General features: G+C 40.3%; 1 protein-coding gene across 1 annotated transcript; it reads left to right on the forward strand.

The window, feature by feature from the left end:
• Positions 1–2,739: 2,739 nt before the first annotated feature.
• klhl17 (kelch-like family member 17) lies at positions 2,740–16,697 on the forward strand. The gene is made up of 11 exons (XM_008291027.1): positions 2,740–2,991; positions 3,689–3,810; positions 3,935–4,156; positions 8,597–8,713; positions 8,852–9,065; positions 9,552–9,696; positions 10,473–10,640; positions 10,822–10,910; positions 11,082–11,155; positions 11,278–11,459; positions 14,032–16,697. The coding sequence occupies exons 1-11, from the start codon at positions 2,778–2,780 to the stop codon at positions 14,258–14,260; spliced, it is 1,776 nt and encodes a 591-aa protein (XP_008289249.1). The 5' UTR covers positions 2,740–2,777; the 3' UTR covers positions 14,261–16,697.
• Positions 16,698–25,322: the final 8,625 nt, after the last annotated feature.

The raw sequence follows: 25,322 nt of genomic DNA on the forward strand, positions 1-25,322 counted from the left end.
CCGAAGAGGAGTACGGTTCGGGTTTTGACCAATCAAAGCAGTTTTATCAGAAACCCCGCCCTCCACGGTACGACAGACGAATTTATCGAACACACTTCCGCACTCCAGCCAGACAAAAGCGGTCGCTTAAGGTCGTGTGTGTCACTTCAAATAATAAACGAAATTACATTGCAGCTGTTAACATTTTGCGCATATGAAGTAACTTCCAGTGTATTCCACATTTGTCTCGACCTTTCCACAGTTTAAAATTTTCACAATGTGAGCAGCGTTGCTACTTCCCCCTCCGGCAGTTGCAGCTCCACCTTAACAGCCCGATGTCAGCTTTCATGCAGGCTTTTTTTTTGCATTGACGTCAACTGCATACAGCACAAAACAGAGGCTTTCTTCATATTTCGTATGCTTGAGTCAGAATATGGACAGATAGCCGGACGATGGTACCAATTTTAAACCAATCTGACTGCGACAGCTGTTGAATTATCTGCCGTCACTTCGAGGAAGACACTGTGTCCAAGGATAACCGCAACACAACCACCGGTAAAGAAATTACACATTCATCCTTTCTATTGCCGCTGCTGCAGCTGATAGCTACTGTTATTCAAAATAGATGGAGTGGGGGTTGGGGTTTCCTCTCATCACACCAGGAGTCTGATAAATGAAAAGGAGCGTCCTTCTGCCCCAAAACATTTGTGTGTCCAAGATGATTGTGTATGTACTGCTGTCCAGGAGCCACAGAGCCTTGGTGTGGATGCCAGCCAGGATTCTGAGCCAGAGACAGGAGAGGAGACACAGGCTTGGGATGAAGTGCTTTCCTCTGTTAGTTTTAACGGTGCCAATTGTGTTGACACATCTGTCTCAACCTCCTGTGTATCCATGTCTCAATTTGCAGCATTGTCTCATGTTATTCCCTTGGGAAGGAGAGCAGATTGTTCCCTCATACAGGGACATGGCTGGTGTGTTTTTATGGTCCATTGTGTTGTGGAAAATGGGACCCAAAGCTAGTCGCCAGGCAGCTGGGATGACATTTGAGATGGTGCTCAGTGGGACAGTGGAGACTGTGTATTTGAAAGAGAGCCTCGGAGCAGATGACAACGCTGTCATGATGCACTGATACTCTGTGAATTGTGTATTCGACTGACATGAGAAACTTAACTTCATCAGGATCAATAACACCTTGTTGTGTTTCACTTTTGAGTGTTGGACTTCAAACAGGTCAATATTCTCCGCTGATGAGATGCTGGTGGTTCCCTATTTGTTCTAATAGCCTTAAGCTTGTGTTATTTTCACATAAACCTGTCTTTACATTTACAAGCATGAAACAATTATTCAAAATGACAATCAAGCATCACTACAGGGTGTAAGATTTTTCTTACAACCCACTGTAGTACACAGTCACTCCAATTGCAGGCTACATGTTATGGAACAGTAATTATATTTATTTACCCAGTTAAGGGTGTTTAAAACAGCACATTTTATTGTGGGGGCTCTCCATTGGATGGTTCCTTGCTTTAGAGGACACTTTTCAAACCGTCTTTCTATTTAAAAAAATATCTTCTTATGGAGTTTTTTTTTTCTAACAAAAGACAAATTAGACTTTATTGATCCATCACTGAAGAAATTAACATGTTACAACCACTAGATACAGACGAGGCATGGAAGAAGCAAGACAAGAAATGCAAAAGTACAAAATGTACAGGGAACTTTGCGAACATGAAGAGAAAAATGAATCGACAACAATGAAACGTACAAGTGTGTAGATGCCGTATGCATGTGTCAGTTTAGGATGAGCGTTGCACACGTGTGGATTGTTCAGTACATTAAATGGGAACCCGAAGGTACGTGTGTTTGTGAGTGTGGTGTGAAGCTGTTATGTATGGCATGTGGTGAGTTTGTTTCAGGTCACCCGCCACAGAGACATGATGTATAGAGTGAAAGCAGCGGAGGCGGCCAAAGAGTAGCTCTTTTGTTGGATCTGCTGCCATATTTAACTGCCCTCATGATCTGGGCATCTTTCCTGGTAATTAAGGTTATAATGTTGAGCGGTTTCTCCCCTCCAGTCAGCTTCTGCTCAGATGCCTGTTTCTCTCAAATTTAGCATTTGTGATTAAAATTCCTGTCGTCTGTTTTTGGCCTCTTCTAAATTTGTTTTAGTCTGGTTTGCCTCATTCAGTAGTTTCTTAATGAATCCCAAATATTCATCAGACAACTTCTAAGACGCTGCATGACGAAGGTTATGCAACATTCTGAAGGGTGTTCTTTCAAGAGCAGGGTGAGGGGAGTTCACAGCTAATCTTAGTGCAATTAAAGTCGGTAGTCAGGAGAAATTGCAATTAGAAAAATCAAGACCATCCAATAGATGAAATTACCTGCCACGATCTGATTCTTCTTTAATTAATAATGTTCATTTTTTGACTCTATCTAATTGTCATAGTGACATCTAATCAGTCTTGACACTGAATGTCAAATAATGAGGCCAGCCATCCTACTACGCTTTCTAACTGTAATCAGATTACTGTCATGCTGGTAGGGCTTCCTGTCACAGCTGACAGGATGGCTGCTATCACTGGAACAATAAATACAATGATTGCTGAGGACACCTGTCATAACACCTGCCTTCTTAAAGCTAAACTTTGCTCTTGAGACTTTTCTGAGGACAAAAAAAAAAGATTTTTACAGCACGATGACATTGGTATTAACTGACATCAAAATGGGTTTTCTTTGTGTTTCAGTTGCCCAGAGTGCGGCCCAGGCAAGAGGCCACGACCGCCACATCAGGCACCATGATGGAAGGGGGCATGCAGCTGCTCAACCGTGATGGCCACAGCATCTCGCATAACTCAAAGCGGCACTACCACGACTCGTTCGTGTCCATGAACAGGATGCGACAGCGTGGTCTGCTGTGTGACATTGTGCTTCATGTCTCCAACAAAGAAATCAAGGCGCACAAAGTGGTGCTGGCGTCTTGCAGCCCTTACTTCCATGCTATGTTTACCAGTAAGTTCAGTTCCGGTCGTCCAATTAAGTGTCACACATTCTGCCTGTTTTCATGCCTGGTATCCACAGAAATCAGCATGGGGTATGTCTCAGATGTTTTAAGCTCTGACTTCAGACTGCACATTATTTTGTTGATTTGATGACACAAGAACTTGTGCGTGCACATTGAATGCCACTTCATCCTTTCAACATCATTGCTTCCTTCCTCTTATTCCTCTCTGGGGCACAGGTGGTCATACGAGGTGTGTGAGTCTCACATTTCCTCCCAACACTGGATCTTTGTGAGGGTACAATGTGTCTCCAGACAGTCGGTTAACTGGAGGCTCAGCTGCCGGACTTCCTCTCGCCTGGCCCAGTCACTAATTAGCTTATTTTAACAGACAAGATCAGTAGATGTGTTTGAGTTTGATATCTAATAGCAGATGAAACATTTGACCATCAAAACGCAGAACTGCGGGAATCAGAGCGGGCAAGTGTGTATGAATTCAGGAATTTCAAAGATCTCACACAGTTAAAACAACTGATTAAATGGACGGCAACAAACGAGCTGTGCTGACATTTGGCAGCGGTGTTGTATATATAAGGAGATGCTGCGTGTCAGGATGATTGAACAGGGAGGCAGTTTTATCAGGCAAAGTTTGATTGGTTATAACTTGTACGAAAAATGCAACTGCTCTCATTCTTTGCGGTCATGCAGATGAGATGTCTGAGAGTCGGCAGACCCATGTGACTCTTCACGACATCGATCCTCAAGCTTTGGAGCAGTTGGTCCAGTACGCCTACACAGCAGAGATCGTGGTCGGGGAAGGCAACGTGCAGGTATGTTGGACGTTTTCACATTCGCAAGCACGACTATTAAATTAAGCTTGAAATTTGACCCCTAGAAAGCACAAAGACACACCAGACTCAGTGCAGTTCCACCTGTAATTGCCCCTCCTCGTAGACGTTGCTCCCAGCAGCGAGCCTGCTGCAGCTCAATGGGGTGCGGGACGCCTGCTGTAAGTTCCTCCTCAGCCAGCTGGACCCTTCCAACTGCTTGGGCATCAGAGGCTTCGCTGACACACACTCCTGCAGCGACCTGCTCAAGTCAGCACACAAGTATGTCCTGCAGCACTTTGTGGAAGTGTCCAAGACAGAGGAGTTCATGCTGCTGCCACTGAAACAGGTAGGGGTGATGCTTTTTGTGTCTCCTGCTGTGTCCTCTGCAAACTGGTGCTTTTACAGAAGGCGGCATATTCATGGCGGGAAGTAGTTGATAAACCTGTTGGTCAGTCATACTGGTCATTTGTTTACCATGAAATAGGAAGTTACCATGTGTAAGTTTGTGCATGAAAGCCACCGGCATGTAGACATTTCCTGATTTGGCCGAGTCTTAGATTACTTTGTGACAAATGGTCAGAGTCATGTAGCTTTAGATTGTTGTTTATTCCAAATTCATAATGTACAGTTTTTAAATAAAAGCTTTGTATTTGTTACACTTGATTAATCCACCCAATTGCTTAGAAATATACCAAAACATAAAGAACATAAAATGGTGTTCCTACATATTGTTTATGACCTTTTCCCCATTAATATGAGCTCAACTGTCAGTGTCCCGAAGGGAAGTGCTCATAGGCTCATTGTTGTGTTTTGAACACAAAACCTCTCCTCTTTCCCTGCTTGTTGCATCAATCACCGTCTCTTGTGGTTTTATCATTCCACTGTGCAGCCATGAACTACTTTATCTGGCACATCGACTTAGCCAGACCATCACTTATTCATCAGCTGGGCTCAGCAGTGGCAACACTGTGGTTCCTGTCCTGAAAGTGGTAATTAGGCAGAGCTGGTGACATTTCCACAGCTGCTGCACTGTTTATAGAGCGAACAGCACTGTTTACTGCTCTGAGGTATCAATAAGGATCACTGTCTTAGTTTGAATTTTTTCACTGTTGCCAATGTACCAATGCCAAGGTTTTCTGGGGAAATTTATCTTAGATTTATTCATCCATCCATCCGCCCGCCGCTATATCCATTTATCCTCTTAGAGGGTCGTGGGAGGCCTGAAGTTTGAGATAAGTGTCAGACTCAGATCATCTAAGACACGTTTGCTCTCTGTTCCCGGCGTTAAAACTTAGCACAGAGAAGCAGCCTTTACTTTTTATGCTCCACATATCTGGCACAAACTCCCAGAAGGCTTGAGGTCTGCTCCAACTCTTAGTTGTTTTCTTGTTGCTTTTCTGTTCGCCACTGCCTTTTACTACATCACATTTGGGACTATTTATTCATATTTTTATTACACTGAAGCTGCACTCTAAATTTATTCTCATGTTTGTTTGTTTTTTGGGTTTTTTTAACCCTGTTTTTTTATTCTTGATTTTGTGACTTATTTCCATTCTACTTGAATCCCTTTTAGCATAATATCTTGTTTCCTTTTACACCATCCTTTAATCCCTTTTATGTAAAGCACTCTGAATTGCCATCATTGAAAGGTGCTACTCAAAAAAGCTTTGCTTCGCCTTTGCTAGTTTGACTCCCAAATTGTCAGGTTAACCAGCTTTTATTGGGCTCTTTTCAGCAAACTAATGAAAGTCTCACATGTCCTCTGAATGTGTCATTCAAATCTTGGAAGCCTATCTAGCTGTGTCGTCTCCACACAGATGTCAAGTAAACAGCTTCTACTTGACATCTCCAAGTTTATAACAGCCAAAAAACACAATGAAAATATATCTTTTTACCATACAGGACCTTTAAGCAAAGTACTTAACAGGAATCAGTGGAGCTGCTCAGTAGCCAACTGATCAGACTGTTGGTTATAGTGGCTGTATCTGAGCATGAATGTGTGTGGTGACCATGACGTTCCCAAAAAAGATGGCATTATTCTAAACGGTGCTTTTCCACTTTCAAGAACTGTAATTTCCCAAGAACTAATGTGTAGACCACATCAATGGGAAGATTAAGCAAGGTAGTCCACTGACTTAAACAGCCGTGATGATCTCAAAGGCTCGATCCCCAATCTCCACTGTAGGAGACTCATGGACTTCGAGGCACATTCACGTTTATTGAGAGAGGGCTTAGGGCTGGTCTGCTATCTAATTGTTATGTGCATAAGGACACTGATGCAGACTTTTTAACGCTATTAGGCATCAAACAGCCATCCAAATTCACTTTTGTTTTTTCTTTTTAATGGCAATGCGTTATTTTAAAGCAATGGGTGCTGTCACAATGGTCTGTCTCCCTCACTCCTTTTTTCTATCATTTCAAGCCCTCATGAACTCGCACATCCAGCACTGCAGCTCTGACGTCAGTTAAGTCTGTGAGGGTTTAGTGATTGAGACTGGGACTGGGCCAAATTCCCTTTGAATGTCATCCTTTGCAAAAATTGGGGAACAAACCTTGGGGATTCATCAGTCGTAAAATCTCTTAGACTAATCCTTCCTGATTTTTGTCGGGCACAAACTAGAAGCAAACCAAAATGTTTGCAACTGCAGTTTTTTCAACATACTGGGTGTATACCTACAAATAAGGTTAGCACTACAAACTCCACCCTGTGGGTATAATACTGTGTTCAGCTGACCTCAGAAGTCGGAGCTGGGAATGACATCCAACGTAAGTTGACGGTGTTCCAATACAACAAGTAGGGAAATCAGGATATAGACCTCCAGGAAAACCTTTGTATTCAGGTCAGGCATTGTTAACAACATTAGTGGATAACAACACATCATGTGGTATTTTGCACATACAAACACTGTAGCAACATGTCTGTGGATAAATGTTGCAATTGATTTAATGTGACACACATAAGACAGAAGTGCTCATAAACAATACATTACAACAGCTTTCACGGCTGTTGATGTGCATAACAGCCATCTTGGATTTTGAGGTCAGGGTTGGTAATGCTCCACCGAACTTTCTGAGTTGGAAATCCAACTACAGGGGGTGTTTGAGTTGAAATTTCCAACTGAGAAATTGAAAGTTCCCAGATTCCATTTCAACTAGAATGCACCATAAAACCATCTGCCTGGAACATAATTTCAACTTTAATTCAAAATGATGTTGTTCCCTGAGGAAAGCTCCTGCAGTGTGAACATGTGTAAAGAAACGGCCCCATAACTGCGTATTTTGTTATATGAAATGACATCTTTTTCAAGCAAATGCCTGTAGAGCCTTACCAGGTGACAGTGAATTAAACGGGCAATGAAGAGAAGTGACAAACAGCTGCCAGCATCACTTTCCCATTATCTTTGCACCTCTCTGAAGAGCAATTCCCACAGCACTAAAGTGATGGTGCTCCATGAGAATAAAACACTAAGCTTTCCTCATTCTGTGGCCTTCAAAGCCCTGAGACTGAGTCTGCAATGTGAGTGTGTGGGCACAGTCCATTAAAACAGTGGAAGTTAAGCTGCATAAAGGCAGATTAAAAATAGACAATTTTCTTCATTTCCATTCTTCTCTCTCTGTCTTTCCTTTGGCTTACCACCCCATTCTGTGTGCAGCTGTCCTGTGCCTGTCATAAATCTGCACCCGATCTGGATTTATGCACTGACTGCTCTAAAGGATTCGGAGATCACAGAGCTGTAAAATATGCCCCATATTTCTTTTCATGTTCTGTGAAGGAAGTGGCAAGATTGTGACTAGCCGTCGTTGGTGATCTTTTACTTATGCAGCATCACATGCATGACATTTTGGAGACAACGCTCGATGGATGCATCTTAATTACTATGTGTATTGAGACATCCTGACATAGCTGAAACCCTTGTCATTCATATTTCCCTCATTCTTGCTCCGTGCTATAGTACGAGGACAGTTAAAGCACTCCTAAACACAGCCAGTTTTCTTCTACATTTCCTCTACACACTTCTGGTAGAGATGATTTGATGCAGTGTGTGCATGCAGAAGTAAGAGGGACTGCAGGGTGGGGTAACAGCAGTATTTCTCTGTGTGGCTGTGGATTAGTAGAAGCTGTTCCTGGGAGGCTGCTAACTGTTGCCCTGATCTGGCCAGGCAAGACAGCAGCAGCAGCAGCAGCAGCAGCAGCAGCAGCAGCAGCAGCTGGTTTCTCTGGCCCCACCCAGCCCTGCCAGCTTTGGGTTGAGCTGGGAACAGTGCCAGCCAGCCACTCAGACTGCAGCATTCATTGTTGCACAGATATACTCATGCACAAGTAGTGGTTACTGAAATATATCAAAGCACAATCACTCATACAGAGACTGTAAGATCACACCACAAGCATTTATGTGTACGTGCGTGTGTGCATTATCAGAATTACTCTTTGAGTTGGTTATTTGTATTTAAGTGTCATTTTAAAATGATGCCAACAAATCAAGCAAAACAAATCAAGAGAGACAGACAAGAAGAGGGAGAAAGTTAAGCAACAGTTCAGCAGGCAGTCAGGTACAACATACAGCAACTTTGGCCAATGCAATTTACTTCCTATGTGTTGACATACTAGGCCAGAAAGCCTGTACTGCCATATTTGTCGTTCTTTTTCAGCAACAAATGCTTCTGCAAGTGCTGTGTGATGGTCAACGTTAAATTAAATGCACTGTCATACTGAATTTCAAAAGATTTCTCTTGTAAGTCACAGTATGAAATGACTCAGCCTGTGTGCTTTGTCCTCTCTGTCCAGGTCCTGGATTTGATCTCCAGTGACAATCTCAATGTGCCATCTGAAGAAGAAGTGTACCGAGCCGTGTTGAGTTGGGTGAAACATGATATAGATGGACGCAGGCAACATGTACCTTGGGTAGGTCTTTCCTTGTGTCACCTGAGCAGAATTCTCAGCTCACGTTGTTTAGTTTTGACTTTGGACAGCATCTCTGTCACTGTTTCTTTATTCCCTTTGACCCCAACTCACCGCCTGGCTTTCCTCTGTCCCCGTCAGCTGATGAAGTGCGTGCGGCTGCCACTGCTTAGGCGAGACTTTCTGATGAGCAACGTTGATACGGAGCTGCTGGTGCGTCACCACTCGGAGTGCAAGGACCTGCTGATCGAGGCTCTCAAGTATCACCTGATGCCTGAGCAGAGGGGAGTCCTGAGCAACAGCCGGACGCGCCCTCGACGCTGTGAGGGCGCCAGTCCTGTGCTCTTCGCGGTTGGTCAGTGTCCTCCGAAAGGTACCCATTAGGGTACACTTAGACCACACATCAATTATATTAAGACTTTATGTGTGATTTATGGTCTGTCTGAACTGCATGTTTGATGGTCAGAAAGTGCTGGAACAACTCCCCACAAACCTTTCGAACAGGACAGTGGGGCTTTGTTTCAACCTTTAGCTGTAGCTTTCCAAAACCAACAATGTGACATTCACACCAGCCTTACTCTGTTGCCCTTTAATAAATTAAATTGCGTCTCCTCCCTCTCAGTGGCAGCCAGCTTTTCACTCTGCCTCCAGCATGGTCGTTTGGAAGGACTATAAACACATTTTATTTTCGATGTCTAGAACCCCACAAAATGGGAAAATTCCTTTTAAGTAATGGCTTTCTTTGACCAAAATCACTATGTTCCTTATACTATTTGCATTTCTGCTATAAATTAAACTATTATCTAATCCATTTTTCTTGTTTTTTGTGTGTGTGTCTCAGGTGGTGGCAGCCTGTTTGCCATCCATGGAGACTGTGAGGCGTATGACACCAGGACAGACCGCTGGCACATGGTAGCATCCATGTCCACTCGGCGGGCACGGGTGGGCGTGGCAGCCATTGGGAACAGACTCTATGCTGTTGGAGGGTGAGTGATGATGACCATAGTCTTGCTATGCCAGCCCACTCTATAGATTGGTCTGGCTGCACCACACTATCATTCTGCTATAGGGGGAAAAAAACTCTGGTATGTTTTGTATTTTGTTAAACCAGTCGCAGTGGCTTTGGTCGTAAAAAAGCAAACAATGCGGATACTGTATTCACTCAGAATAGTGACGGGTGGAATTTTTTAGGTGGAACATTTGCAAATGTGAAGCTGAGCACTAACTAAAATAAACGATCCACCGAACATAAACTAGCAGGGCTGCCTTACTGCATGATCCTAATCCTCGGCAAAACTATGCTAGCCCCGAAGTTGTGGTTGTTTCCCGTAGCAAAGAAAATGATAATGCGCAGATAGGACGAGGAAAGAACAAAGCTGCCTGAAAATAAGTGGCTAATGGCAGTTTTAAACCCACATCCTACATCCAGTGAGTCAGACTATGATAAACAAAGTGCCCTTGAAAGTGAACCTTAGCTGATACCACCTCATCTCTTCCTCAGTCATTACATTGTGTGGTTTAAACTACACTTGAGGAGAAGCTTTTTGTAGCTGCAACATTAAAATAATGTACATGTAAAATCACCTTGAGTGAAGCAAAAACTAACATTTCTATACTTCTAATAAGCTTTTAAAGGTTTTCCTGAATGCAAAATGCCTTCTTAACCTGCCTATTTGCTATGGGTTGCATATTTATTGATAATTCAAGGTAACAAGCTTCAATTCAAACCTTTTCTGAGTCATTTTAATCCACATCTCTCCAGCTATGATGGCACCTCCGACCTTGCAACTGTGGAGTCTTATGATCCCATCACTAACTCCTGGCAACCAGAGGTTTCTATGGGAACACGGCGAAGCTGTTTGGGTGTAGCTGTCCTGCACGGCCTGCTGTACGCTGCTGGAGGTTATGATGGAGCTTCCTGTCTCAATAGGTACACAGAGATGAACATTTTTCTGATGAATGCGGAACACCTGATCCTTTTAAGCTAAATCTATCATTGCTGTATCTTGTTGCACTGTATTTGATCACCTCAATGCCGTTTTCCAGGCCAGTCTGAGTACCAGCCTCGCAGGGTCATTACTGTGAATACAAGTCTCTTTTTTATCATTCAGTGCAGAGCGTTACGACCCTCTGACCAGCACGTGGACCTCAATTGCTGCCATGAGCACCCGTAGGAGATATGTACGAGTTGCAACTCTGGGTAGGAACTTGTAAAAAAAAAAAAAAAATGATGTTATAAACAAGCTGTTCTGCAAAATATTTACTTTTCACTGTCTGCATTTTAATAACTGAAATCAAGAGGGAGGTACCACCTTGGTGTGCAACTGCTAATATTTACATTCTCAGTGTTTACTCCCTTTTTCCCCTCCAGATGGCAGCTTGTATGCAGTGGGAGGTTACGACAGCTCCTCGCATCTCGCAACAGTGGAGAAATACGACCCCCAGGTAAACTGCTGTTAAATTTATCATCGGAATCTGTTTCCGTGTTTAGATGGACTGAATGTTGCAGTCAAAACCACAGGGTGTGAACGTATGACCAATGCTCCGTCTCTTGATTGGACAAACAGAGCAACACATGGACGGCCATCGCCAACATGCTGAGTCGGCGCAGCAGTGCCGGGGTGGCCGTGCTGGACGGCATGCTGTACGTCGCAGGAGGCAACGACGGCACCAGCTGCCTGAACTCTGTGGAGAGGTTCAACCCCAAGACCAACACCTGGGAGGGGGTCGCCCCCATGAACATACGCAGGTTAGCCTGTCGCCAGAAGTCAAATTAGTACTAGCAGAGCAGGCCATTTGGGTCCAGTGACTTTAATAGCATTTCTAGTGTGACAAAAAAAGAAGTGAAGTTAGCCCGGCCACTGGGGAATACACTTGTAACTGTAGCAACAACAAACAACAGATACGAGCTCTGCAGAAATAAATACTTGATCTGCAGGACCTTCTTGTTTAGAAGAGTGCCACCAGAGCACCTTAGAAACTAGTTGCCAAATGTAATTCTGTTTTTTTTTTTAATATTACATAGCTAGATGTTTCCTTAAGTCAAATGCTCAAGAACATGTGATTATGATGTTACATTAACCATTTCATCTGTTAAAGAGCACTACTACAAAACATACATCCATTAGCTATACCTGCTTTATTTGCTAGAGGGTTGCCGGGTGGCCGGATCCTAGCCGAGGCAATCAGTTACTCTTGCATTTTCTTTTTTGGTGCAGTTAAGAGACAAAGAAAATACAATAGAGAAGACGACAATTGACCTGGGTTGGCTCCAGGGAATTTAATTAAATGAGGCACACCTTTTAACCAACTAAGCCTTCAGGATGACCCAGTTCTAGTCTTCCATTTGCAGAGGTTCAACTCAGGGTAATGACATGCTGAAATTGCCTGAATATTTTAAAAGACTTTCCAGATTTTATTCTTCTTTTTGTGCTTCCTAACAGAGAAGAATATGAACTCAGCTGGTCTTTATTTAAGAAGGAGCAGTTTTTGCATCCTGTGCACATTTGCATCCACCGGGCAGAAGGGAAGGCATGGAGATAGAGGAGAAAAATGTGGAGTGAGAGGTTGGGGGACGATAAATCTGGCACGTGCATGGTCTAAAATCACCTTATTTCAATAGCTTAAAAAAAAAAAAAAAAGGGTACCCCGCTGTAATTATTTTGCTCTGTGGAAAATCTTCACTGTTCAAAGCGAAGGATTCAGGGCATTAGGATGTCTTCTTTACTGGCTAAACCTTCTTAAGGCATAAACATCAAATGACCTATTTTCCAAACCAGTCGCTGCTTTTTTTTATTTCTTAAAAGATGAAAGCTGAAACTTGTATTGCAAGTCATTATCAAAGCAGGTATGCACACACACATTCTCGCCATTGTATTGTTACAGAATCTGCATCAGGGAGGGAGATTTATTTAGCGATGTAGCAGCCTCGGATTTGTGATCACATCAGCAGATTCACTGTGTTCCCAGGGCTCCTAGAGACACACACACACACACACACACACACACTTGGCTGTCTGTGAGTCAGTATGTTGTAGGAGCAGGAAAACCTGACAAGAGTTGACTGTGCAGCTCCATGAATAACTCATGGCATTAATCAGCTGTGTGGCTCTGAGTGCTTTTCTTATTCAGTTGCTGAGAGACTCCATTTACATGGTGCAAGATATCACACTGTATTGACCGCTCATCTGTGACTCGTCCAGAGCTACTTAACACATGTGGGGCTGAGAAAATATTGGTAGATTCACTGTGTTGGCGAAAATAGTCTCCTTATGTCGTGATCATGATTGCAACCTTTACGAATGAGCGTTCAAGCAATTTTGATTCTGTCTCTCTGACTCTTTTTAATGTCTCTCCCAACAAACCATTAACTTTTCCACTGCTTCTCTGATAAGATGAATAACTGCATAAAACTGGAACTTCCTTCCAAACTATGTAGGACATGAGGAATTTATTGTTTTGTTCAGTTAGTTGTTGTAATAATAATAATAGTCTTTGGTCAGTCATAGCAGTTATTGGCCCATCCAGAAGCTGCTTACATCTCATCTCTGTTGACATCTTTCAGTTGTTTTTCATCCAATCACTGACAATGTTCATAGTGTGGCCTTATATATTTTGTGATTATAATACAAAGACCACACTGGATCCAATTAGGGCTGCCACCATTATGACGCGATCGTCTGATTGCAATTATTTTAGGCGACTGTAGTCTTTTTTCCTCATCGTTACAATTGTTTCCATTTGGCCGCATGAAACTAACAGAAACGTCATGTTTCAATCACTATTTCTACGTTGTTTCCCCCATTTTCACCCCCGTCTTCTGCTTTGGTTTAATGACACCAACTGTTTATCTCAAGGCGCTTAACTTGTAATATTCCACCAACTGCATTTCAATGAGCATTTATTGACATAAAATTGGATTTAACTGCAAAGCCAAACACCACAGCAGCCCTGTGGGCATGTTTTGGTTTTAGCTTAATAACTTGAAGGAGGCAATTTGGCGGATTTGCAGCAAATATGTGACGGTCAAAGATGCTAATACCGTTAATGTGAAACTAATACATGGCATGAAATAAACAGAAAAATGCAGTTAAGTTGTTAGTAGTCATCTACATTTTCATGATTCGACAGCCCGAGATTCCGTTTAAATGAACAGGTGCTGGATTTTATTTGCACTCTGTTCATGCAGAAGGCCTAGAGATTATTATTCTCTCCAGAAACAAAATGGAAAAATGAATCTTAATATGTTGTATTAAAAATATGGCAGCAAAGCACACACAGAATTTAGATGCTGAATTAGATTATTTTTTTTCTCTCTCCAGGAGCACTCACGATCTGGTGGCTATGGATGGCTGGTTGTACGCAGTGGGAGGTAACGATGGCAGCTCCAGTCTCAACTCCATTGAGAAGTACAACCCACGCAGCAACAAATGGGTCGCAGCCTCCTGCATGTTCACGCGGCGGAGCAGCGTAGGCGTGGCCGTGCTGGAGCTTCTGAACTTCCCGCCGCCCTCCTCGCCCACCCTCTCGGTTTCCTCCACCAGCCTTTGACACGGGGTCACCGTTTGGCTGACCTCAGCCTCTGCTGCTACAGCCCAGACTGGCTCTGGGAAGAGACGCAACTGCTCGGTTTGAGACGGTGAGGAGGAGGAAGAGTGTTGGGAGTGGACAGGTAAATGTATGAAGAAAGGCGGATGTGAATGAGGCTCCTGGTTTGACACAGTGAAATTCAGAATTAGTGGCACTTATGGTGAAATTTAGCAAACCACACTATAACCACAATATCTGAAACGATATTGCACAAGTAACTTCTCTTTCCTTTTTCTTTGCACCAGCAACAAGCCAGATGGTTCTTAAAAAAAAATCAACGTAGCTTTCAATTTCGGCGCAATTGCAGCCTCAAGTAGAATTACTATTGGTGTAGAAATAATGATGGATACCCTGAAAGTGAGGTTATATGGAAAAAGGTTGGCTTCTCCTGCTTTATTGATTATTTTTTTGTAAAAGGCCAACAATCCCTTTAAAAATTCTAATATTCTCATTATCGTGTAACAATCTGGCTTCCATTTAGCATATTGCCATTAATTCTGAACTTCCCTATATCTGATCTGGAGGCCTCAAACTCCACTGTAAAGCTCCACCGTACAGATACCAGCTCCCACTCTCTTCGAGATATTTCCTGGAAAAGGATGTGTGAACATTGAGCAGTCTTTCCTCAAACCCCACTTTTTTTTTTTTCCACCACTCCAGTGTTTGACACACTTATCGTGAAACATGGTGGGCCTTTAAATTCTGTCATGTGTGATGTAAATGTTTTCGGTTTGATGTTGTCCTCTGCAAGGTTTTTCTTTGATGTCAGGAGTTTTTTTTTTTGCAATAATGTATAAAAAAAAAGAGAAACAGAATGATTTTACTTTTGGAATGTAGCTTTTTAGTGGTTGTACCATGCATGTTTACGTATTGGCACCGATTCCCCAAAAAGATGTTAAAAAAAAAAAACAACAAAAAAACGTCGTAGTGCTGCTGTGCCACACTAGGTGGCAGTAACAAGCAATGCTATAAACCCTTCTCACACCGCAAGAAAGCATGGACACCAACAACGTAGAAAAGCTCGGCCCTCAGAACTGCAAAGAGTTTGGATCCTTTTTATATATATATAAAAATATATATATAAAAAATATATATAAGAACAGAAAGTTATGTTGAACTATATGTATTTATAAAATGTATAAATTCTAATATATTCTGTTTTAAAGATGCTTAAAGAAGGAAACAGATCTGACCTATGCCTATTTAAGAGTGTTTTTAATATATTTATTTAGATGTGATGTGCATATCGTCAATGGAAATGACAAAGAGAATGTCTCAGTGTGAGAGCGCTAGCTGTTGAGTTTGTGTGCATTCAGAGTTTCTCCTGGTTAAGAGGACTGTTGCATTTTGATATGCAGCATTTCATTTGCATTTCTTAATGTTTCTTCACTGCCACAAGCATGACCTCACATGACACTGTACCTTACGTCCGCTACATTGATGAAAACTGCTTTAGTCTCTCGCCAACCCGTTGAGCTGTTAATGAAAGGATGCTATACTGTCTTTAACTCTACTTCTTGATCATAAAAAGAGTCGGAGGTGGATGTAATCCTTTTCACACATTATGGCTTACCATTACATTAAAGCAGCAATTACTAGTTTACCTTGAATATACCAACACATGACACTAATGAGTATTGTTGCTGACACTTGGTGCTGTCATCGTCCCGACCACACATAAACTGTTGTCTCGTTTTATTACCTCATCGTTGAAATTGATCCAGCTCCATTTCAATAAAGTTAAAATAGAAACAACTAACCACAAACATACTGGCTTTAGAACCTGTGGTGAGTGAATTGGGAACATCGCCAGTGAACCCGCTTTGTCGAAAATAAAAGGATCGCTTTGAATCTTTTTTTCGGCTCAATTATGAGTCAGTACCTGGGTTCACTTTAGTTCATGTGTAGTGCAGTGATACCATTCCAAACTTCTGAGAAGTTGCCTTTTCTCCTTATTTTGAAGGATTTTGTTGATCCGGTTCTGTTTATCTAAAACTACCTTATGTTTCATTTATGTGTAAGAGATGACGCAGTAGAATTGGAGCTGTGATGGCCTTAAGAAGATGCTTTTAAACTGTAAAGTCGATGTGAGTCAGGGATAGACTTTAAGACAAAGGCGCACATAACCACATAAGACTTTGGCCTCCGTTCTGTGGATCGAAATGTAAATAAAAGAAAAAAGAAGAGCTCAAGCTATCTTAAATCCATTTGTGCAATTTCAATGTGACTGTAGCTTTTTTTTTTTTTTTAGTTTGTGTTTAATGTTGTGATAATTGTTTATTTATGTTTCTTATTTATGACGAACTTTAAAATGTTGAATTTTGCACTATTGCGCAATGGAGCAATACTATACACTTTAAAAAAACAAAAAACAAAATAAAGATGTTTTCAGATGTGATAACCGTCCTGGTGTGTTTGAACACATGCAGACATGCTTAAAACATATCCTCTTACTGAAAAGATGCAGGTTTTATCTCTGCATCTGCAAATTCTATGTTAATCTCACGCTCACTACATGACACTGCGGTTGAGCGAAGCAACTAAAGTCCCTGTAAAAATGCATACAGACACATACACACATACTAAAGTTTGTGTTGCTAACAAAGTCTGTTGCTATGCTCACTAGACACAGTTCCTTGGTACCTTCCCAACATGCTCCTCTTTCACTGTGATCTAAGCAGACAGCTGAACACTCTCACTTTACCCTTCTTGACCTCAGTCACATGGCATTCACACCTGTGGCTGCCTCTGCACTCACTCAGCCCCATGAACTCCTGCTCTCTCAAAACACCTACAAACACAGGCCACATTTGCACAATGCAAAACGCCAACAGCTTTGAATGAGAGCAACAAAGGCTACAACTGCACATGGAGCTGGTTTAACAGTATGTTCTAAGGACGACGCAGGAAGAAACATCTGTGCTGAGGCTTGACTGTACTTGTGGCTTAATACTGTAAAAACTGAACGGTATCGGGGTTTTAAATATGCTCAGCACTGTTTATACAGTGTCAGATGTTCAGCATTTGCACAAAACCTCAAATATTCAGAACTGTATAGGAAAAGTTCGACACTTAAGTAAACATGCTTATTTGTATAAATAGATTGATGCTAACACTGCACTGTAAGAGAAAAAGAAAAAGAAAGATAAAGAAAAAATTTAATATTTAAGCAGAAAATACAACAACAGCAACAGAAAATAGCCATCTCATAACAATACAGTATTTTACATAAATAAAATTCATTTTATGGCCTTAATTTTCCATTATATTGTGTATTTTGGGGGCTTTTTGATGTTTAATCAAGGTTATTTACTCATATAAAAACAATGAAATGACCTATAATATATAAATACAGATGAGTTTAAGGCTAGATAAAATAATAAATGTAATGATAAAAACTGCATTTGCCAGATTACAGATGCTTATAGATATCATACACGTTCACTCTATACTCTGCATTTAAACAATATTCCTCATTTACCCAACAGATCCATGTAAATTACAGAACTAACACTTTTTTATTAATTGTATATAATTTTTGAAACATATTTACAGCATTGGACTTGAATTTAAGAGTTACATCTATTCAATAAAAAAAGGCACATTTGAAAAATTAAAATGTAGATTCTGATTCCTATTTACAGTTAGGTTTTTATTTTACATTAGATGTGCAAATTTAGTGTATTTTTGTCATTCTAATAATGTGTGTATATAGATATAATGTGTAAAAAATAACAAGTGACAGTAAACCAAGCTAAACATCTTGTACTTATATATTAAATGAATACATATATGGTTACAAGCTGGTTTATCTTTAGAAATACCATAATTTGGGAAGACAACATGACTAAGTAGAGACATATATAGTGGAATGTTCAGGTAATTCTCTGGATAACAGTATTTCCTACAGTTTTTGAGAGAAAATTTAGAAGTGTATATTTTTAAAGAAAACTATCCAACCTTTGCGTTGGATTGACACGTAACCCAAATAAAACACATCTGTAGGCCTGAAAGGTGGCTTCAAAAGGCTGTATTCTTGTCTTTAAGAAAACAGCATCAAATCATACTGGCTCACCGGATGCTATGGGTGACAACTAACATGAGACAACGTTCCTGAGGTCATCTGCAGTTTCCCGTCAAAGGCTGGGGCTGTTATATAAGCATTTATTTAACATTTATCACTGACGTGGCTGCTGACATACTTTTGGTGTTCTCACAAGTGTTGATCATGCAACCAGGAAGTGATGCATCTAATCGTAAAAATACTTTGGACCGTAAACAGGAGCCGGATGGTCAACTGAGGAACTCTGAATAATGCAGAGGGAATTTCTATAGACCGGAGGTTTTAAAAACGGAGGGAGCACCAGTTAAAGGAAGCACAGAGGAAGAGGAGTGAAGCATGAGTCGCAATTTGCATAAATGTTCATCCTTCTTCCCTGTCAGAATCACACTTAGTCAAATCTGAGCAACTGACACAATCATTTTAGGATCCAGTATGGACTTGACTTTCGGTGGAAATGACCTCTTATGTCAAATAAATTTCCAAGAAGAAGAAAAAAAAAATCACAGTAAAAAGATCAGCGTCATAAATTTTTTCTTCAGCATCAACATGACCCACTGACACTGATGTATATTCAGTAGTACACTGCAAACAGCAGTAACACCATTATTATTTATTTTCATTTATTTAATTGAGTTTAATGGTGACAATTTGTCAAACCCTAAGCAAATACAGGGCTAAAGAAAACAGGAGTCAAGTTATAACCCACACTAACACCATGGCAACACTACTGCTCTGTTTACATTCCCTAAAGCCCCTAAATATGGAAACTGTTCTAACGCTTAGAGCATGATTATGCTTGGTAATACTACTGCCAGTCACTACTTCTTTACAAAACCCAGCTTTGGGCTCTGACATTATGCTTGTTCGCTCTTATCTAAAAAAGAAAATTCTGTTCACCCTTCAAGACCCACAGCGGGTAACTTTAAATAAAATACTGGACCAGAGTATCACTCATATGTCTGTGCAGGTGCACGCTGTAGGATTTGATTGATACATGGAAAGTTGTATTTGTATCTCTGACCGACTGCTGTAGGTATCGGTCACCTCCGCTGCTATGAAGATGCTGATGAGTTTACAACCTGTCTACATGAATGTGCTCACTGTGGAAGAGCTGCTGCAGCTGATCTGGGGGCCGACCTGTCTTCCCCGCATTCCTACCGCTGCAGCCTCTCCTCTTTCCCCCGGTGTCAGCCTCTGCACAGCCCTTATCAGGCCATGGAGATGCTGTCACCCTCTCTGTAAGTGTCAACTGGACCACTGTGCCTGCAGTGAAAGGTCCATACACTTTTTTGACTCGCGACGTACGATCTAAAAATCGTACAAATCTGTCAACACCTTCAAAACTATTTATAAGCGTGACTTACAGACACTGACAGCAACTACTGTAGATCACAATTCAAAGGGAAGCTTCACATACACGACATAAATCACAGTTCCAGCTGATGGAAAGTGGTTTAACAATCCTTATAAAAGCATCCTTATAAAATCAGATTTCCAAATCTAAGGTCACCTACAGAAAGACACAGAGACCAGATAGGTACAGAAAAGAGGGTCAAGACCAAAAAACAGGAAAATGAAGGAGCTGATGAGCAAAATGAGTGTAAAAAATATAAGATTAGTAAAAAGATAAAATACATTTTAACTGATTTACGGCAAGGCCAATGTAGGGTTTTATATGTTTCTTTACATACCATTTATTCTATTGATTATCCATCATATTTATTAATGTATTCAATTATATTTATTACTTTCCTGATACTTTTTTTTAATATATATATAATACTTTGCCAGTTTCAGGGCTCTTTAAGATAGTAACTCCCTGTTGGAGTCACAAACACAGCGAGCACCTTTAAATAGAAAAACCTCAACAATTTGTGGTATTTGCTTGGCAAAACTACAACTCCTCTAACGGTCACCACAAAACTGGTTTTTAATCATGACGGTGTTACCACTGCACATTACTTTGTCTTATTTAGATATAGTATATAATTTCTTATTTATACAAGATATGCATTCTTTTGGCAGTATGATGGATTTGATGGATTAGATTTATAAAATGGCAGCTCAGTGCCTGTAGTAGATCTATCTGGGTCACAGCTCCAAGTTGTGCCCAAAGGCGTTACAGGTGGGCACCTTGGCAGCTTCTCAGAGATTCTTTAACATGCCAACAGTTCCAAGGAAATTATAAAAGGTGTTCAAACATGTCATTGTGACTGTCTGTTTTCTCCCCCCACAAAGTTAAAGAAAATTATCTTTTCTAAAAATAGGAAATGATCAAATTAAATATCAAATCAAAGAGTGAACGCCAGTTTTCACACTGTGTATTTATTTCTATTTTGTTACTAAAGAATAAAAACAGTCCTGTTTATCATGACAAAATAGGGATCTACTTAAGTTAGAAATCGAAACTGTTGGTCTGACGTTGACAGATCTTGCCTTCAAAGGAGGGCCACGGTCCAATTAAGATTCCTGAATGGTGGTCGTGTGTGAGAACTTTAGCACGTCAGATTTTCTGTTGGACACCTGATGTTGGGGGCCTCATATCCAGACTCCGTTTTAGTGGCCTGAGGTGTGACTTTAGCACCGTTGCTGACACCCGCTGAGTCTGGATAAACACAAATGAGTGACTTCTTGGGGAGAGCCAAAGTTCAACCCACCACACATGGAGGGAACTCGACATTAGGGAAATGGAATTTACGTTTGGTTTCTGTTGTTGAGCAGATGTGACACATGTACTAAAATAAAACCCAGATTAGGTATAATAAAGAGAGGAGATTTGTGTTACATAATGCTTGATAAGCACACACGGAAAAAACATATTAAATAATAAAATTATGACTTTGAGTAACTACATGACCTATTGATGGGAAACCACTTATCTAGAAGCTGTGAACCTCGCCATGTGAAAGATAGTGGGAAATATGAATCGACTGTTTGTCTTTCTTGATGTAATGTTTCTTTTGGCAAAGCACCCGGTATTTCCTCTTTCCACTCAGCAATGTGACACAACGTGTAGGAGTAAGACATTCTGTAGTCAATTCAAAATACTCACAAAGTGGCTGCTACGAAAACTAAGTGCTATAGCCACACATGTCCTGTAATTGTTACCTAAAACAAGCGAGCTAGGTCACATACCAGGGGTTTTCCTGGCTTAAAACACACATTTATGGGATGACTACACACAGCAAAAAAACATGATCAGTCTACATACAGTAAAGGCAATAAGTCTGTGTCACCTTATTTGATAAATCTATGCATTTTCCGGTTAATTTAACTATTTGATAAACTAAAATCTCTAATATGCTGGAGTAAAAGAACCTCATTTAAGAAAATTGGTTAAAATTTTGATTGTAGTCTCAATTCTTCTCATTTTGACGTGAGGGATTTTCTTCTGGGAAAGACAAAATATTCTTTGAGGATGCCAAAAACTCCTCTGTGTGGGAAAAACCCTGCATACATTTTCTAGCCATGTCTAACACAAGAGTTTTACGTGCTGCCTCTCACACAGTGAACATTAAAATTAGCATAACAGCACAGTTTGTACCAGTTTCTCCTCAAAGGTACTACTCATGTCGGATTTGGTTCTACAAAACTAATGAAAGTCGTAGTGAATCACATGTGATCAGCTTGTTGGAGTGTTAGAAATTTACAAGAATGCTGAAACACACCAGTTTTGCTGTTGGCAGTCAGGCATGAAGCCTACTGACACCGTAAGACTGCAACCCTCTTTACACAGCTACCAAAACTGAAATTGTTAGATGATCAACATATGGAGATTCAAATCTATTTTATCATAGTGGGATGAAGTATTTGGCCTGAGCGCTGACCCAAGTTGAACATTATGCTTCCTTTAAATTAAATGAGCTTGTGTTTTCAAAATGCCAAATTAATAAAAAATATATATATATAATTAGTAGTTATACAGTTTGCCTGATCAAAAGGAGTTTTTCATATTCACAGACAACAAAAGAAAGATATTAGTATCAATTATTTAAATTAATATTTTGAAACTGTAGTGCATAATAACAAAGATTTAAAAATATTAATGTGATAGTGCTTTATAAAATGAGAACTTACAAAGTAAACATGGTAAACATGCATCATTAGCTTGTAAAGTGTATACTCTGTTAGCATGTTACAAGCTAATGTCTAGCAAACGCTTACTGTTTTAATTTACTATCATTGTGATAACAAGCAAACAGTTGTCAGGTTACATGCTAAAATAAGTAATGAGTCTAGTATTATGATGCAAAATTCTATTGTGAGTTATGACGTTAGCATGATAACATTTAACAAGCTATTACTTTTGTTCCCATGATATGCTAGTATGTTAAAAACCCAACAGTTGTCACTTTGCATGACAATGTGTAGTAGATTAGCAAGCAGTTAGCACATTCTTTCACTAACAGTCTTAGTACATTAACATAAGGTGGTAGCATGCTTCTGTAAAGTTTTGGCTACTTTCTAACGTTTATCGTGTTGATATCTTTGGCATAAAATTACAGTTGAAAGTAAATTCAGTCATTATTTTTAGAGGTTTCCTGAATTAAAACATTAACTGTGTTTAGATGGACCCAAATATTTCACTAATAATCCAAAGAATAGCCAAATATTTTATATTTTCAGAACGAGAAGGATGGTGTTAACCTTCTGATGATCTGTTTAATAGGGAAATATCAGAGCCTTATAACCATGTAAATGCTTCATCTAATCATTTCTTTCTGCTTGGAATAAATACATTCTTTCTGCCTTTGCCTCCATTCAAATTTTGCTACAGACTTTATTCAACTCATGGTACTTAGGCTGATGATTGCAGGAGAATTATGCACTTCTAAGATTGTTGCTTAATTAGGATTACAGCAAAAATTATGTCCAGGACATTGTAGGTGTATGTTGGTCATTTTGAAGGAAGAAAAAAAAACAAAAACATGCCACAGGTCATATTTCTGACAGCAGACAGAACCACTTAATGCATGTAAACAAAGTTAAGATCTAATTAAATACTTCAGGGCTTTAGGTCACATCTTATCAGATCACTTCATTAAGCATCTACTCAAACTGTTAAGTTGGAATTTTTAATCAAAATGATTTCAGCCAGGTTGAAGAAGTATTGACCCAGTAACTGCAGCCATGGTTGAGTTAAGCAGTTTCTGGTCTGGGATAGAACCACAGTCTTGAAACTTTGAATGTCTTTGTACACGTTTACGTTTCTGGAGAAATCAGGGCAACGCATTAATTATTACTGAGAAATGTGAGGTAGTCTCGTCACCCTGTGTTTATGCGGTACCCTCGTTGTGCAATAGATGGTGAAATTCTTGGGTGGCTAAAACAAACATTTTATTGTACTGTGAAACACAGTGAAAAAAAAAAAAATCCCCTTTTTCTCTGGTGAGAAAGGTGAGTCACTTTACTGACAGTGAACCTTATCAAGTACATCTCGATTTTCCACGACTGAAACATTCAATAAAGGTACTTTCGTGTAGATATAAACGATGATGAAAAATGGGGATTTGAAGGGTAACGATCGAGATATAGATATGCTTACAATCCAAAATATCTAAAAAATATGTTGTCATTTTCCTTTGGCTCCTTTTGAACTGGTTCTGATCGAATTTTATTGAACAAATGTATCACTAAAAATGGGAAGCGTGTTTAAAATACATAAGAAATAGAACCTAAATTGTTTGTACTCATATACATACTGGTACAGATTCATGCTCCTCCATAGCCTTTGAAAATAAAATGTTAAACAACCAACCCCCAAAAGAAATCAAGTGTCATTTGATGTTTTGCCTCGTGATACATACCTACCCATACATACCCATAGCATACCTAGCGGGGAAGGGAATGTGTTAAGGGAATGCGGCTCAGCAACTGCTACCCAAACCCAACTTCATATTGCCTAAAACTGCTCGTCCTGACATCCATTTTTGTTCCAGGTAAAGTATGTCCTTATCTGAACCCCCCCCCTCTTATCTGGTCTCCTTCATATCGTTAGCTGTCTCGCACCAAGATGTTATTATGAACTTCATTCGCATTCACTCTAGTTCATTCTTTGTTGATTAAATTAGTCGACCACTCAAACAGGGTTTTAGCAAACAATGTCGGAGGCTGGAAGTGACAACAGCTCTACAGTGAAATGGCTGATGACTGTTGGTGCCTCAGGTGTATCCGTCTAACAACCGGTTCAACAGGTTGGGATTAACTGACAAACCGCAGCAGCACACATCTTATTTCACGACGAGAGCGCAGCAGCTCACCACAGACAATGATCTAATTAATGAGCCAGCATAACGTGATCACGAGGGCTTGACTCCTGCGTCTGATTGATATGACCGCTTCTCACCGTCCACTCAAAGAAGACCAACTCTGGAAAATTACATGTTTTATCACATGAGTCACAAGTATTGCAACCTAAAACCGACTATTATCAACCTAATTCCTAAATGTATGAATGGGAAAGTAAAAAGGCCAATGTGACTGATTGACTCCAGTGTTAATGTGTTTTTTGTTTTTTTTTAAATGGAAGCCTCATTCTGTTATAATACATGTTAAAATATGTGAGGAGGAGACAAGCTGATTTTAAAACTGCATGGTTTATTTAAGCCTTGTGCTTACTTTCAGGTGGTGGATATTTCATTTAGGAAGAACTACCTAAAATGCAAATAAGATATGTTTGCATAGTCTTCTTGCCTTATGAAAATTTTAGCCTTTGAGAAGCATCCTGTTTAAACTCTTTATATCTCACCGACAGGCGGAAGGTCGTGTTTGAAAACAATGTGACATCAGATACATTCACCTGCTCAGGTTAAGTATATGAAACACATCTGCATTGTGTTTCATTTCATTTCAACCACGACACAGAAACAACAGGCGTGCTTACTGTAATACAACACTTCCCAGATACTTAAGTTTCGAAATGTGTTGAAAGTACGAAGACCAGTAATAAATAGAATACTT

The sequence above is a fragment of the Stegastes partitus genome, unplaced genomic scaffold (genome assembly GCF_000690725.1).
Source record: "Stegastes partitus isolate 25-593 unplaced genomic scaffold, Stegastes_partitus-1.0.2 Scaffold710, whole genome shotgun sequence".
NCBI lineage: Eukaryota > Metazoa > Chordata > Actinopteri > Pomacentridae > Stegastes > Stegastes partitus.

What these genes read in the sequence shown, in the direction of transcription:
- klhl17 (XM_008291027.1), top strand. Translation starts at nt 2,778, where the DNA reads ATGATGGAAGGGGGCATGCAGCTGCTCAACCGTGATGGCCACAGCATC. An exon ending in TGCTGCTGCCACTGAAACAG is followed by an intron (nt 4,157 to 8,596) that starts GTAGGGGTGATG and finishes CTCTCTGTCCAG; the next exon opens with GTCCTGGATTTGATCTCCAG. An exon ending in TGTACGAGTTGCAACTCTGG is followed by an intron (nt 10,911 to 11,081) that starts GTAGGAACTTGT and finishes TTTCCCCTCCAG; the next exon opens with ATGGCAGCTTGTATGCAGTG.